A 16,109-nucleotide genomic window follows, 5' to 3' on the forward strand; every position below is an offset into this window, starting at 1 on the left:
GCACAAAGCTTCACAAATCAAGTTGATTTCCTTCTCAACACTTTGCTTTATTGTGAGGAAAAGTAAAAAACATCTTTCATCAAAGGATCTCTCTGTAAAGACTGTGGTTGGTGTGTTGCTTCTGCACACATCAGGGGGAAATCTGACCAGAAAAGATGACATCAAGGAAACTGTCTTTTCTTTAAAGACACATCACGGAGAGCTCCTTGTAGAATTATGATGGTTCAATGACACTGGAGGCCAAAAATAGGTATAAAAATCAATGGGAACTGAATCACAGAGGAAACCAAGAGCAAAACAACAGACCCAAAACTTAGATAACTGAAGGAAACATTAAAAATATAGACTAAAATATTCTTCAACAGCTTTGATGAAATTGTAGAGTTGACCGGAGACTGCTGACACACAGACACTCCTCCAGCCAGCCTCGCTTCCTCCTCTACAACACTTTGTACCGGCCTTTGCTCGTCGGCTGGTAGGAATTTTGCTAGAAGGGGAAAAAAAAAAAGACAGTAAGTGACATATTTCATAGATATTTGCTGAGCAGTCATGTCTTTTATTTCCTGCTGAGATACGATCTGAAACAGGCTCTTCTTTATCCTGAAATCTGCAGGATATCCAGTTGCGGTTATTGATTTTAAGAGGAAGAAGATGCTTACTAATCTGATGAGCTCTTCCTTGATTAGCCGCGTAATCTCCGTCTTGGCTTTCTGCACAGCCAGTTCGTTTGCGCCTGGAAGACAAACACAACGTTGGTACACAGCGTATAAAGTTCTGTCAAACACAAGAAAACAGGAAACTCCATTCAAAGTAAATTCAGAGCTCAGAGGTGGGGGTGGCACATACTTTCAATAGCCAGGTAGATCTTGCGTTCTCCCTCCTTGGGCTCTTTGCCTGGAGGGAAATAGGTTCCTCTGATGGTGATGGCGGCCTCCGAGTATTCACCGATCCTCTGCAGAGCTTCTTTAGAGGTCACCTTCCACCTGGCCGTCTGAGGAAGGACAAAACGAGCAACATTTTACAAGCAGGGAAAAACACTCGAACAGCAGTTTCTTAAATAGTAATAGTAAAAAGTCTTTCAAAATAAAAGCCCTGAAATCTAAATTCATCTGAATAACGGTAATGGAGTAAATGTAATGGACATTTCCTGTTAGACAGAAATAACTCAGATTTGAAATCATGTTTAAGAGACCTAAAAAAACTGGCACAGAAAATATTTTAAAAAGCTGAAAGCAGGAATCTGCTGAAGATCGTTGGTGCAGCCGTGCACTGTGTGCTGCTGACCTGAGGGAAGTCGTTGATCTCCAGCTCCTCTTCGTATCTCTTGACGGTCTCGGCCTGTTCAGCCGCCTGCCGCTCCTCCTCCAGCTTCTCCACGGGGGTGTAGTTCAGCTTGGCATTGATCTTCTCCGCCAGCTGCTCCGCGATGGTCTTGGCTGACACAGAGGGTGTCATGATGGTGCCGCCCCGCAGGATGGCGTTGGTGGCCTGCTGCATCACGTCCTGTGAATGACGAGGAAACCAGTCTGGTATTTAGTCCGTGTGGTCTCACAGTGAACTCAGACACACCCGCACAGACAAATTTCATCTCAGTTTAACGTACCTGAGCCTCGGCGCCCAGGTTCTTCTGCGCGTTGATTTTGAGCGCCAGCCTCTTGGCCATCTCCAGCTTCTGGATGTTTCCAGCAGACGTGGGTCCGAGGCCGGGCAGCCCTCCGGGGACGGCTGCCGTGGTGGTGGCTGCTCCTGCGGCGCCGGCGGCCGCCCCGGGAGCTGACAGATCCTTCACCCTCTTCTTGGAGTTGAACATGCTCTCGATTTGCTCTTCGATCTGAGGAGGGGGATCATTCAGATGGTTTGCAGCGGGTCACATGATTAATAAGTATGAATTTGTAATGGTCACTGGGAGGACGCCACCGTTAAGATACCGAAAAGTAAATAAATCTTTAACAAGATGCTTAAAAACAAGTGAGTGCTGCACATCATGAAACAAGCAATGAAATCTGAACGTTACTCACATCCAGAGCTCCGTCCTCATCATCAGAGTCCTGCAGTCCAAGAGCAGCTTTCTGCAGCTTCTTCCTCTCATTGGCCAAAGCATGCTCCGTCTCGTCGAACTTGAAGCCTTTTCCTGAGAAGCCGCTGCTGCTCTTAATGGTCTTACCCTCCTGCACAGATAAAGGAGGGGAGCAACAAAGAGGACGAGGGGGAAAAAAAAGTCCATTCAATTCTCAAAGACCATTTTCGGAGCAGCTGAAATGATTTCTTTTTTCACAAGTTTGTTGGGTCGACACCACAGACTGAACATATTCATTACTTCAATTAATTCTTCTTACCGCTTTCTGTTGGTCTCTGAAGGAGGCCCAAAGCTGCTCCAGTTCAGGCGGGACAGGAGAGCCGGACAGCTCCAAGGCTTTGATGATGTCACCAGCATAGCGCACCTGATCCTCTGTGATGAAGGTGTAGGCGTAGCCCTGGAAGAAGGAACAAGACGTAGAGATGTGTTAAAATTTAAACTTCCATCGTAAAGAACCGTTCACAGAGAGCTAAACTTTAAAAAAAACACCGTTAGCAAAACACAAACTCAGTTTTAAGTTGCTGACCTTGTTGCCTGCTCGGCCTGTGCGCCCGGCCCTGTGGACGTAGTCCTCGTAGTGGTTGGGACAGCTGTAGTTGACCACCAGGATCAGCTGCTTGACATCCAGGCCTCTGGCAGCCACAGAGGTGGCCACCATCAGACGACACGCTCCATTCTTGAAGTCGTTGATGATGCTGTCTCTGTCGTACTGGTCAATTCCTAAGCGGACGACAGGAGAGGAATATATGAAATACCAAATGATGGAAAATCATCAGGTCATTCATAATTCCTTACATCGAAATACATTCGTTAACACATTTAAGATGATATTTCGGTAGAGTTCATGGCCAGAAATTCTGAATTCGGATTACTACAGGAAACTGCTCATAAAATTGTAAAAACCATGCCACTAAGATGTAATCAGTGCATCCCCGATGTGACCCCTCACCTCCGTGCAGTGACATGCAGGGGTACGAGGCTTTCATCAGGTCTTTGAGCAGCCCGTCTGCGTGCTCCTGCTTGTCCACAAAGATGATGACCGAGCCCTTCTCCTGGTAGTGACCCAGCAGCTCCAGCAGCTTCAGGAACTTCTTGTCCTCATCGATCACCAGCTAAACAAAAGGAGTGAGACGGAGAGAGAGGAGGGCTCTGATTTGGACGGAGTTACCAATATGAATTTGAAGAATATATACGTATATAAACTAAAGTAGAATACTGTTAAACTGCACTGGAGTCTGCCTCGATGCCGGACAAAGAAAGCAAATGTGCCCTTAGAGATGAACATAGATGATTTACCACGTGCTGTTCCACGTCGGAGCAGACGACACTGCGGCCTCCCACCTGGACCTCAATGGGCTTGGACAGGATCCTACGAGCCAGCGCCTCCATGGCTCTGGGGAAGGTGGCCGAAAACATGACCGTCTGCCGGTCTGGACGTACGTTGTCCACAACTCGCATCACCTGGTAGAGGAAGCAGACGTTAGTTAGTGAACCTTTAGTGAATCCTTTATGGGGCTGCCAAGTGTGCAAAGTTGACCAATGCATGATTAGACACAGAACAAGTAGGACAAACCGTGAACGCGACACCCACCTGTGGTTCAAAGCCCATGTCAAACATCCTGTCTGCCTCGTCCAACACCACATATGTAACTCGCCGCAGGTTGGTGACTCGACCTACATGCCAAGAGAGAGGAGCATGAGGAAAACAGCTGACTGCAACAAAAGCCAGTCCTGTCTTCTTCTTCAAAAAACACTAAACTACAAACAGACATTTTTCAGGAAAAGACTACTCGACATTTCATGACAACAAACAAGACGTCCTAACTTCAGCACATGCTTCTGTTCTGAGTGTGAAGTGGCCAGGGTTTCATCATTTATATTTTAAAAATCATTCATTTTTTTGGTTTGTTTTTGGTTGACTCTGGTCTTGCGTACCATCTCAGGGGCATGAGGGACCTGTAAAAGTCAGAAAACAGCCTCAAGATACAATACAAGAGATGGAGCCCCATCAAGCAATATCTGACCAAGCGCCTTTTCACCTACAAGGGAAACATATTACAGATTACCTCGCATGTGTGGAAACAACAAAAACCCCTTGTGTTACAGTATGACTGCTCATTAAAGACTCACATAATGTACAATGAAAAAAGGGTCAGCAAACATAGCAACATTTCCAAACACTTTGCCAAGCATTCCTTCACATTTTAATGCAAATCTTCAGGGATCTACAATGATTTTTATTCTCAGCAGCTGCATGAGCTCCAAATCAAAAATAATTAGGGAGACTGACGAAGTATTACAGATGTGAGATCTGTGAAAATAACACGGAAAATCTCCTGTGTTTTGAACATCAAGACGCAATTTTATCTCTTCTGGGCAGCTTGAATTTATTGAAATGAACAGATGCACTAAAACAATAACACTGTAGAGCCCTGGTCGAGCATCAAGCTACTCTCACCTCACCCATGTTACAACACACTTAAACATTTTGGTCGTCTCTGGTTGGGAGTTTGAGGAACCACGGAGGCAGCACCAGGTCCACCTACCTCTACTTGCCCTGATCTTCAGGAAAGACATCACTGTGTTGTGGATATGACTGATCCCAAAGGCGGTCAAATAATGTCAACAGTTTAGTAAGTGGTACTGACTCGGTTCATTGTGTACTTCATCATATTGTTACATTTATTCCATGCAAGGTAATTAACACAAGGCTCACAAAGCACTAAAAATGTGTTGCATCCTATCAGAATGAGGAAGTGAGAGGGTCGAGGCGTGTGAACTCACCGCTGTTGGCCCCCAACATGTCAATCATTCTTCCCGGTGTGCATACGATGATCTCAGCTCCTCTCTTCAGCTCAGCAATCTGGAAGCCGACAACAACCGACGGTATTAATGTCCCAACGTAACAGCTGACCAAAAGTAGCAGCTCTAACTTATCTTACAGACCAGGTCACAGTACCGTACTTAATAATTGGTTGCAACCAATCACTAATTTCATCAGATTAAAACTGTTGGTGATTTTGTCCTTAATGGATAAACTGATCTATTTAAAAGAGAACTCCACCAATTCTGCAATGCACCGCCATTACATTGTCAGACATTGATGGACATGATCAGACAGACTGTAGTTTTTATTCCATGTACTCGTCTTCCTTGTCAAAAGGGGCTAGATTACCCACGATGCATCTTAAAGTTGTCAAAAGTATTGAGACTTTGGCACTTTTTTGACAGCACGTGTTTACGGCAAGTCGATATTATCGGACGCACTGAAACTGAAGATCAGATTTTCAACCCAAGCCTGCACAGATGAAACAACAGAGAAGAAAAATCAACTGGTCCTCAACCTGTTGCTGTTACAGCATTTTCTCCAGCAACGAGCCCACCATGTGACTGAAGGCAGAGGCACAGGCAGGCAGCACCACGTGAGTCAGAGAACAACCTGTTACTGTTATTCAAGAAGCAAGCTGGAGTGAGCTGACGTTAGTCTGCGCCAGCACTGTGTGCAGGTTAATATAAAGAAAAGAAAAAGGACAAAAAATATTGTCTTTTTGCTGTGGTATTGAAAGAGGTACGGAGTATCATTTTCTATTATTGGCTATGCATCAAAGTTTAAAATTTTGGTGTCGTGACAACGTTAAAGCATCTCGGATGTCAAATCACTGTCGGCGAATTAAAGCGCTCGGGGAAATAAACTGAGCAGACAACGTCAGTGTGTGCGTTTACCTGTTCGCTGATACCCGTGCCTCCATAAACACACACCACCCTGAGTCCCAGCGGCTTAGAGAACTTCTTACACTCCTTGGTGATCTGCAGAGCCAGCTCTCTGGTCGGAGTCATGATTACAGCTGTGGCAGAGGGAGGAAAACAGGATGATGAAGTGCCTTTCATGCCTCTTAGGATGGATGATGAACAAGATTAGAAATGCTGCGGAAGCATGACAGCCAGAGCGTATTATTAAATGGGTCCTATTTTGGTCCTCCTTTGACCTACTTTTGGGCCCAGAACCAAACCTCTGTAAAGCACAGGAGGACATCACAGCTTCTGCAATCCAAGTTCTTACTTTCTGTCTCAAACCACTTCAGTTATGTTTCTTTGTAAATATAACAGAAATAGGAGTGGAGTCATGGCTAAAGGAAGTATAAAATCATCTATTCCTTACAGATTGGACCCTCAGACTCCTCCAGGGGCCTCTGGTCCATGATGTGTCGGAACATGGGCAGCAGGAAGGCTATGGTTTTCCCACTGCCGGTCTTGGCGATGCCAATGAGGTCTCGACCCGACATGACAGCAGGGATTGCCTGGGCCTGGATGGGGGTGGGCTTCTCGTATCCGTGCCTGGGTACATTCAGGAAAAAGAGATTAACATCAGTGTGGTGTGCTGCTTTCATGCACATGTCATGTACATTCGGATTATGATTTTCAGCTAACCTGAAAGAATAATTCACTTCACGTTTGAAAAAAAGAGCTGCTCTCTGCACATGAACTTAAATCAGTGCTCGAGCAATTTACACAAACGCTTTTTGGGAAACTGATCATCTTCTTTTTTCATGTTCTATTGGAAAGATCATTGCTAAATTACTATATTTCCCTCAAAATGTTGCCTCGTCCATCACAGCAGCAGTCACCATCAGTCACACTCACTTCTTCAGAGCGCTGAGGATCTTCATAGACACCCCGCACTGCACCCAGGTCTTGATGGGTTTGGGACAACCCTTCCCTTTAACGGTGATCCCTTCCAGTTCCAACCTGTATGCAGCCACATCTGTATTGATTAAAACCAGCCAAACAGACAGATGTCAGACAGATGGTGAAGGTTTACAAAGGCAGATATTTTGAATATTGCAAGGCAGCAACAGAAATTTCTCCAGAAAACACATGTGCTACAAAAACCTAAATCCTGACAGCAGAAGTTTGCACTTGTACTCATCAATTCCAATCATGACTGTACAGTCGTAAGGGTTATTTGGCAGTCTCTGCATTAAAAATCTCAATGGTGGGATCAGAGCTAATCATAACTGAAATCTTCATCTCGTGTGTTCAGTTCACTGACCCTCCTGAGTCATCCTGGCGAGCTCAGGGACCTCCACATAGAAGTTTCTGCGGTACGACTCGTACTGGATCTTCCCGTGGTCAACAGGCTCCAGGATCTTCCTCTGTTTGGTCTGGAAGCCCGTCAGAGCCGTCTGCAGATCCACCTCCTCCTCCTCTGATGAGTACTGCCAAACACATCGGTTACATTTTGGACAGTTAGCAGTGTCTTCTATTCGGAGAAGGGTTAAATAAGGGTTTGTATTTCATTTATGAAACACCAATAAAACTGCAATACTGTTAGATGGGTACACACTTTAAACCTGAGAGAAGAGTAATGTCTTTGGGAAAAATCTCTCTGTGTTGAAGAAACACTGATGAGGATTAAAAAAGCAACTCACTTCCATCGCATCCTGGTCATTCTCCATCAGCTCACCCTTCTTCTTGTGAGTGTGAGGACCTTTCTTGGTTTTAACGACTGTCACCACTTTGGTGACTGTCATTGCTCCTTTCTGTTGAAGATAAAAAGAAAAAATGACATTTCAAAATAATGCTTCATAACCACGACAAAACTAAACATCAGAGGATTTTCCCCTCGCACTCACCTTATCATTTCCCTTCATGGCTCCCATGTTGAACTTCTTCACCTCCTGTTTCACCTCCTCCATGTAGGCGTCCAGAGGATCCACGTCGTCGTCCTCGGCCTGCTGCTCCATGGGAGTCTCCTTCTCCTTCTCACCCTCCTCTTTCTTCTCCTCCTTTATCTCCCTCTCTTTCCTCTCTCCCTTCCCATCCCCATCTTCATCGTCATCAGCCTCCATTGGAGCTGAAATGTCCTCATCGTCATCTGAAATGAGGAGTTTATTATAAGGATAAGGCATTACATTGTTGGGACTTTGCCTTCTCATGTAGACACCAAGATTCCTCTACAATGAAACGTCACATGAGATAACCTGTCAGCTAAAACTTCAGCTGAGTTTCTGTGGCTCTCTGATTGACTTTGTGATGACAATCCAGATGGATTTAAATGTAAGTGTTGTTGGTTATTTTTTGCAGTTTGCTTCCTCACCATCGTCATCCTCCAGGCTCCACTTCTTGCCCTGCTTCATCTCCTCCAGTTCTTTCTTGATCTCGCCGATGTTTTCGATGGCCTTCTTCCTCTGCTCCTCCCTCCACTTCTCCACACGCTCCTTCCTCTTCCTCATCTCCTCCTCCAGCTTATTCTGGTCAAAGTCTTGCTACATGGACACAGAGTGAAGATGAGAAATATTTCCCCATATACTATGTGGTGACCTTTTAGAAGTGAGCACAAACTTAATAATGTGGAACTTACATCCTCAACTTTTTCATCCTCTTTTTCCTCTTTAATCTTTTTCTTGTCAGATATCGGATCAATGTTGTCTGTCTCAGTGCTTCTTGACCTGCGAGGAAGATAACAATAAAGAGAATACGAGAAATAGTTTGAAACTGAGAGCACTGAAGATGTTTACACTTCTAACAAAGTGCACAACAAAGGTCTTTGACAGAATATCCACCCACCATAACCATTTGCCAGTAAGTTATCTAGAAAAGAGACGCACTAATACTGATACCTGTCCAATAAGAAATCAAATATCTGGATTGGGTGTCGTGACAATGGACTGATCTGGTATTGGATATAGTGTTGGATGAATTAGACGTCAGTTGTGCCTTGAGATATGTGATTTTTTTTAAAGGCTCACTTTTCATCTGGTCTTCTGCTCTTGCTGGGGCTACCAGATCGGGACCTCCGGGCTCGGGTTCTGCTGCCCGACCTCCTCCTCTCTCGGCTTCTGGACCTCCTTCTGTCTCTGCTCCTGGAGCGCCTGGACAGCAAAACAAAAAAAGTCAAGAGGGAGACAACGCTGACTTCTTTCACTTCTCTCACACTTATGTCCTTATCTCAAGTGATCCTCAACAACAACTGAAATCAGGGATTTTAGGGCATATTCAAACACATTCAGACCCTCCTAAAATAAACTGCAATTGTTTTCTTGAAACTTGTTTCTTTAAACTGATATGGTATCATGCTCATATTCCCAATCCACCAATCCACAATTTCTACTGAAATGAACACAGAAAGTAAAATCTAAAGATGGTTTTTGGTTCCGTTACGTGTAAACAGTCGCAGTCTCTCTCTTTTACACTCACGCGTTGTCAACACAGAGTAGCGTAGAGGACCCACCTGGCTCGTTTTCTGTCTCTGGACCGGGACCTACGACGGTCGCGGCTCCGTGACCGCTCTCTCCTGCTTCGGTCTCGGTCCCGGTCGTCTTTCTTGGAGCGTTTGTCCGGGGAACGACTCTTTGACCGGCTACCTGACCGTCCCCGAGACGCGGAGCGTTTCCTGTAGTGTCTGAAGACCAAAAAGCATATTAATCATGTTTGCTGACAGTAAGCTATCAGACTGTTGATATAAAACGCCACTTACAAACACTTTTTCATTCATATTAAAAGGTTATATGAGATTAGCTGCTGGCTAATACAGTGATGTCGTAGCTAGCATGCTAATCGAAATTAGCAACTGAAATTAAAACAGCTAAAGTTTAGCAGCTATAGTAGTTAGCCACAATCGATTCAATAGACGATAAAAGGACGAAACTGACCCAGTAGTTCCGACATACCTCGACTCGCGTCCCATTGCTATTCCACGCAGTTTGTCTTGTAAAAAAAAAACCTCAAAGTAGTTACGGACACAAACGACACTAATGCGGTGGACGGTTGTTTGCGTCTTCCAACCTGCACGTAAGAAAACTGCGACAGTTCAAGTTACAAACTCGTAGAGTGAACGGCGTAGTGCGCCACCCCGCGGTGGGAGGTCAGAGGGGCGACTACAAAAATACACTGGCACCTGAGTGACAGAGACAATAAAAACACATTAGAACCACTCGGAATACTTAAATAAAGTATAAATATATTATTATTTTTACATTTATATATTTTGACTATTGAATATCAGAGGGAAACATACATTTTACTCCACTACATTTAATAGAAAATAGTGATGACAAAGGCACTTGGAATATGTGTATCTGAAACGTGATGTGTATTTATTTTTTTCTTAGAAGAACTTTTATATCTATTGCTTTTAAAAACTATTGTTTTTTCTGCCTTATGTTTCTATGCTGTTTGCTTTTATCACTATTCCAACAATTAAAAAAAAATCAAAGAATATCTTGACACATAAAATGTATCTAAAGTTACACACTGCATATTCATATTAATCAAACGTGTCACCGTCATGCATTTCATGAGACAAAATGCTTCAACATGTGCTCTAAATACCATTGAATTATTGCCCAGACCCACCTCTAAGTCCTCTTCAAACTAGGACAATTTTGGATAATGAATTGGAATATAATTAAACTAATCATTTTGCTGGTGGCCCTCATGAACCCCCACTTTAGTTAAAACTATAGAGTAGTTACAATCTCAACTCAAGGCTTTTCTAAACGATGGTCTACAAATAAACTATGATGGGAAAGTAGGTTTTCAGCAACATTTATTTATATGCACTGTCCTACTTAGATACCCCCATAAAAAACAAACTGAGAGTCAATGCAGAGTATGTCACACAAGTAGTATTTATTTGGTATGAACTGCCTGGTTATTTATTCCTGTATAGGTTTTAAGCAGAGACTGTTTACATCAACATTAAATTTGTTACTGAAATCCAAATATGCAAGAGCCATTAAAAACAGTTATTCTGTAAACATTATCAAAAACAATCAAGTAGGTCAGACAAGTCATAGGATAAATCACACTAATTCATTTACATGAAAAAAAAAATATTCACACCAATAAATTAATTTGGATGAAATGAAAAAGCATGGAGAGAGGACACAACAGCACAGGAGAAGAGAGCATATATAAAGTATGCACTGTATGTATGAGGCTTGAACAAAGCGGACGCACATCACCAGAATTACTCAACACAAAGCGTACGAGCTCCCGCTGCCTCGTGTGCAGCGACAAAACCCACAACATTCCTGTCATTCATGCTTTTCATCACGTACCTACGTTTACTGTATGAAGTCTACTGCGCTTCCAAGCTCACAGCCGTGCAAAAGGACACACCGAGGGGTTAAATGCTTCTTGACTTTCAACACTTGGATTCACCAAAGGAAGAAAAACTTGTTGGTAACACTGGCGGACCTTTCTAAACACTGGGTGACAGGTCGTAGCGGGAAACGTCACCTAAAGCGCGGTCGATGGGGAAAGAGGCCGATTCGAGCCATCGGGAGCTGACTGCTGCCGCTCCGTCAATCTCCTTAAGCTCCAATGAACCAAAGGCTGGAGGGCAACAAGTGAATGTTCCTCATGATTCCGGCCTCCAAATAACAAGCTCTGAGTCATTTACTTCCTGTATCCAGAGTGTGTTTGCCATCTGTAACCTTCACTGTCTCAAGATATGAAGCCTGGGATCAAAGCTCTTGATCTGGACGTCCACGTGAGATTAATCACAGAATGAATCAAGAAAAGTCTTCTTAGGCTGAGCTCAGAGCACGTTTGTCAAAGGGTCCTAAACCTCTGTGCAATGACACTTTTGTTTCAGGAAATGCTTTGTTGGACTGCAAAGCCTCAAGGTCGTCTGTGGCTTGAGGCACATCAGCAGAGGACGATTTTATGCATGAGGGAAAATGAACCCACTGCGTCCGTCAGTGCTAATGATACTCTGTCTTAAACTTTCTGCTCGTCGGCCGACTGCCAGTCATAATGGATAATGACCGTGTGGTCAATTCACTGAGAATTCAGGAAGTGGATTTTATTTTTATCCTAAAAGGTTTCCTCTATGCAGCGGGCTGTCAGAGCTTAGATTCAGGTTTTAAATGGCATGAATGGAAAATGCACTGACCTCAACCCCCGACTAGTAGGACAGACAGATAATCATTATGGTGTTTACTAGTTGGGAGCTCAGCTATCTGCAAATGTTAGCATCAAATCTGGTTTTACAGTCATCAGACACCTGCTGAAGAGTCTGCGTCACTGAGAATCCGACAGCGTGTGCAGCGCCTGCAGTCTTTGGAGGTGGTTGGGATTGAGAAGCTCTCAGTTCTCCATCAGCTTTCAGTAAATCGTGTCATGACAACATCAACATGTTGTGATATTTTTACAGAATCACGTTATTTAAAGAAAGACTGTCATTTTCAAAGAAGAGATGACACATTATTTTCTTACATGAAAAGCTGACAAAGCGATTTGATGCACCCAGGAGGTTTTGCAGCTACAGAGCTTATGGTGGCGAATGTTACAACAGACATTAAAGCACCGGGACCGAACACAACTTCCAAGACCGGCAGAGGCCAGTTAGACGACAGGGAACACAGGAAGTTTACTGGTGGATTAGAGTTTCCTGATGACAGATAGCTTTGCTTGTTGTAGCTGCCGTTAGCTTGTTAGCTCGCATGAAAACCACCTCGGCGCTGTATTCCCTGTCATCTGTCTGTCTTGGAGGCTGTGTTTGGTCCCTGTACATTCAGAGCTACTGGCTACTATGAACACCTATTGGCTATCGTAAATGCCAATCAATATCCACAAGTCCCTGCCTAGCTGCCCGGTTTTACAGGAAACATGAATATGCAGAAGCAAATAGCACTTTAAAAACTTCGGTCAGGTCTCTGTCTTCATGACTCTTCTCTTTCCTGTGCTGCTGTTTTTAGGCTCTACATTTTAGCATTTACCATTATCCTGTAATTGCTGCTCATGGCCACTGAGGCGCTGTTGAGCAGAAGTCACATCATAATAATAATCCTAATAATTAGTCCAAGCAAATAATTCGAGCCTTTAAAAAGCAGCAGCAGCAGCTGAGAACCATGTTTTCTCTCACCTCGCTGCAGTGATGTGGACGCGGACTCCATCAGTTTGTCTGATGTAATGCACAGCACTGAAGGACAGCTCATTGCACTAAACACCAGATTCATTATTTTCTGTGATTTAGCGTACGTTTGCTGTATTGTGTTGTGCATCAAATATCTGAATTTTTAAATTACGGACCCCAGTGCTTCCCACTCATTCAAGTTAAATGGAACCTGTGGCTGCACACTGATGACAAGCTGTACTGTTCTCCACTCCTCAATACGACAATTAGCATCTTCTCCACTAGACCCGACAAATAAACATCACTCAGCACAACTACTGCCACTGTACATTCATACAAACAAACAAACAACGTCTGTCTGTTTCTCAGCTTCAGTCCGGAGCAAAAACGACTTGAAGATGTGAACCAAACACTGAATCCGGTCACATGTAGCTTAGTGGAATCCTGAACTAATGAGCAGTCGTCCAGCTGACGCGCGACCCTGATCACAAGGCAGCGAGGATTCGTTTCCAGACCGTCGACGACAAACCCACGCCAGCCAACGGAAATGACCATGCCTTGCTGCTATGGGAGACACGGGAAGGGGAAAGGCAGAAGGAGGGGGCGGGGCTGCTGAGATCCTCCGGGTCCATCAGGGAGTCTCTGAACCAATGAGCTGCAGGATCTCGTGTGAGAAGATGAAGGTGAAGAAGTAAACGCAGAGGTCGGCGAAGACGTCGCCCATCCTCCTGTAGGTGTCCATGGAGCGGTTGATGACCTCAGCGGGGATGCCGGACAGCAGCAGGGCAGCGGTCAGCACAGTGGTCTGGGCCTTCTTCTCCACCTGGAGGAGCAGGAGCGTAGCGATGATGCAGGCCGCAAATACTGATTACTTCCTCATTAGTGATTTATGAGTTTTTTGTAGTTAATCAATCAACTGTTGAGTGAATAAAATGGCAGGAAATTGTGAGAGAACTGGCTTTATAAATGACTTCCTGTAACAGTTTTATCTTTTGGCTTAGTTTAACATACAGACTGGGAACAGGGGGAAAGGGCATCTGTTGAGGGGGCTCTGGTCTTTGAGTGCAGGGGGCCTGTGTGGAGCGGCCTGCTGGGTCTGGACAGCTGACAGGAAGTGACTTTGCAGACTGGTGAAGGAGGCCAGCTCTGTCCTGGGATGCCCCCTCGACCAGGTGGAGGCGGTGGGAGAAAGGAGGATGATGGCTAAGCTTTCATCCCTGATGGAGAACATGTCTCGCCCCATGCAGCACACTGCTATTACAGTTTTCCATTTGCTGCTGTAACTCTGCAAATTTCCTCACTGTGGGATTAATAAAGGATTATCTTATCTTCAAAGACAAGAAGGCATGAGGAAGTCATATTTTTGAAGAGTGGGCAGAGCCATGCTAGCTGTTTCCACATGCTTCTCGTCTTTATGTTAAATTAAGCTCTTGACCTGCTGATTTCAGCTTCACACTCAGCTTACAGACATCAAAGCGTCTCTTCACATCCATAATTACAACATCACTCTTACCGAAATGACACCGTATGCACACATGTTAAATTTGAGCCTCTAACGATGGGAAAGAGGTCAGAAAATGTCAAATGTAAACTCACCTTTGGAAAGTATTTGGACAACCCCATGTAGGCCAGTTCGAGGGTCAGGAATGGAGCAAATATTGACTAGAACGAAAAAACGTGAGAATCACATTACAGCAACAAAAGTCTCTGATGGTCAGATGCACACGATTAAACCTTTTGAATGATCTATCGGCCCGTGGATGATGTCAGTGTCCACACTCAGTGTCACAGAGAGCCGACTCACCAGGTACTTGCAGACAAAAACCCTGACAAAAACAGCGAGCAGGACGCTGCCGATGAGCCTGAAGATTCTGAAGGCATCAAACTCCTCAGAGTCAGAGCCTCCGTCCTGGACCGGCTTCTCATTGGCCAGCTGACCCCGCAGCTTCATGGCATCGTCAAAGCGGGACAGGTACTTCTGGAGGCCTCGACGCGGCGAGCCGCTGAGGTCGTCCGATACCCGCTCCCCCCTCGGCCTCTGTCGGATCCCCGCGATGTCGTCCTCCAGGGAGCCCCCGTGTGGCTCGCTGAAGCCCAGCAGGGGCGAGCCCCTCCTCTCTGGGGTGCCGCTGTGGGAGCGGCTGCTGAGCCCCGAAACCTCTGGCAGGAAGGGAGACGGCCTCGGCGAAGACGAGGACGAAGACCACGGCTCTGTCCTGTCGAGATCGAGGTGGAAGTGGGGTTCTGTGGGACGCCGGGACGCTGCAGCTGCAGATATGAGACAACATCAGCGACATTAGACTGAAGAACAGCTGAAACAATAATAATTAATTACTACTATCCTTCACAGCCAGTCGGTCTTTGTCACAGTGAATCGATTAAGCCGAGTACATTCACTCCACCGTAAACTTTGGAAAACCACAGCACCTCCCTAACCCTCTGTCTGTCTGTCTGTGTCTCTGTCTCCCTACTTCCTCCTCCTCACTCAGGTGTCTCTGTGCTGAACCAGCAGCCTTCTGGGCCTCATTCCAGATGTTCTGGGCCTGGATCTTCAGCCTCTCCTCTTGTTTCTCTCTCTCTGCCTCGTGTGCATGTTGTCATAGTCTCTCCCTCTGTGTGTCTGCCTCCTTTCTCCTGCCTGTGTGAGTGATGGGACCGAGCTTTTGTGTGTTTGTGTCATCGGTCTTCTGTCCAGGTCTCCACGCTTCAGAGGGGGTCGTGTTGCTCAGGTCTGCGTTTTTCTACAGCAACACGTTTAAACAGAAAAGACTCGCCCGGCCGTCCCGCGGACGTGTAACCTGGCTCACTTCAAGCATACCGTTGTTCTCAGCCTCGTTTTTGGCGTAGCCCACGATTCTGTTCATCCTGTCCTCTGAATTCATGAGCAGTTTTCTCCGCCGGATCTCGGCTCTCCTCTGCGCCGCCGACAGAGCGCCTCCCTTCTCCTCGTTGGCCTCTGCGGACTCCATGTCGAAATAAATTAACCTTAACTACAAACTGAATCTACAACACGTACAAAAATAAAGATTCGACGGCTCCCTGGCGACAACACAAAAGCCTGAACACTGAATCAAACGGTAAACATGACCGAGCGTTGTCTGCACACTGGACGCACGGTGATGACGTCATCAAAGGGCATGACGCAGTAGGTTGAGCCGTTTGTGAGCC

The 16,109-nt window shown here is 45.3% G+C and overlaps 2 protein-coding genes across 3 annotated transcripts; both read right to left on the reverse strand.

The window, feature by feature from the left end:
- Positions 1-32: 32 nt before the first annotated feature.
- On the reverse strand, positions 33-9,864 carry ddx46 (DEAD (Asp-Glu-Ala-Asp) box polypeptide 46). Of its 2 annotated transcripts, none has more exons than XM_076750550.1 (23): positions 9,748-9,864; positions 9,309-9,479; positions 8,827-8,949; positions 8,439-8,526; positions 8,175-8,343; positions 7,711-7,952; positions 7,507-7,617; positions 7,128-7,293; positions 6,719-6,839; positions 6,237-6,412; positions 5,801-5,922; positions 4,862-4,940; positions 3,669-3,751; positions 3,374-3,538; positions 3,027-3,189; positions 2,604-2,797; positions 2,337-2,474; positions 2,019-2,168; positions 1,604-1,831; positions 1,285-1,503; positions 847-991; positions 660-733; positions 33-487 (listed from the first exon to the last, which is right to left on the reverse strand). In XM_076750550.1, exons 1-23 carry the CDS (start codon positions 9,762-9,764, stop codon positions 440-442), a joined length of 3,192 nt encoding a protein of 1,063 aa, XP_076606665.1. In that variant the 5' UTR covers positions 9,765-9,864; the 3' UTR covers positions 33-439. The 2 variants fall into 2 exon arrangements, with proteins under 2 accessions (XP_076606665.1, XP_076606666.1); XM_076750551.1 differs by having other exon boundaries at positions 9,730-9,852.
- Positions 9,865-10,689: 825 nt separating this feature from the next.
- camlg (calcium modulating ligand) lies at positions 10,690-16,059 on the reverse strand. The gene is made up of 4 exons (XM_076751065.1): positions 15,760-16,059; positions 14,746-15,209; positions 14,538-14,603; positions 10,690-13,764 (listed from the first exon to the last, which is right to left on the reverse strand). Exons 1-4 carry the CDS (start codon positions 15,908-15,910, stop codon positions 13,573-13,575), a joined length of 873 nt encoding a protein of 290 aa, XP_076607180.1. The 5' UTR covers positions 15,911-16,059; the 3' UTR covers positions 10,690-13,572.
- Between the last annotated feature and the right edge of the window lie 50 nt (positions 16,060-16,109).

Source organism: Chaetodon auriga, chromosome 15 (assembly GCF_051107435.1).
Source record: "Chaetodon auriga isolate fChaAug3 chromosome 15, fChaAug3.hap1, whole genome shotgun sequence".
Taxonomy (NCBI): Eukaryota; Metazoa; Chordata; class Actinopteri; order Chaetodontiformes; family Chaetodontidae; genus Chaetodon; species Chaetodon auriga.

Coding starts and splice junctions, on each gene's coding strand:
- ddx46 (XM_076750551.1), bottom strand. CDS start 9,764: ATGGGACGCGAGTCGAGGTATGTCGGAACTACTGG. Junction 9,480..9,729: donor AGGTATGTCGGAACTACTGG/GTCAGTTTCGTC, acceptor TTTGGTCTTCAG/ACACTACAGGAAACGCTCCG. Junction 6,840..7,127: donor CGCCAGGATGACTCAGGAGG/GTCAGTGAACTG, acceptor TAATCAATACAG/ATGTGGCTGCATACAGGTTG.
- camlg (XM_076751065.1), bottom strand. CDS start 15,910: ATGGAGTCCGCAGAGGCCAACGAGGAGAAGGGAGGCGCTCTGTCGGCG. Junction 15,210..15,759: donor AAACGAGGCTGAGAACAACG/GTATGCTTGAAG, acceptor TCATATCTGCAG/CTGCAGCGTCCCGGCGTCCC. Junction 13,765..14,537: donor TGTCCAAATACTTTCCAAAG/GTGAGTTTACAT, acceptor CTGCTCCTCCAG/GTGGAGAAGAAGGCCCAGAC.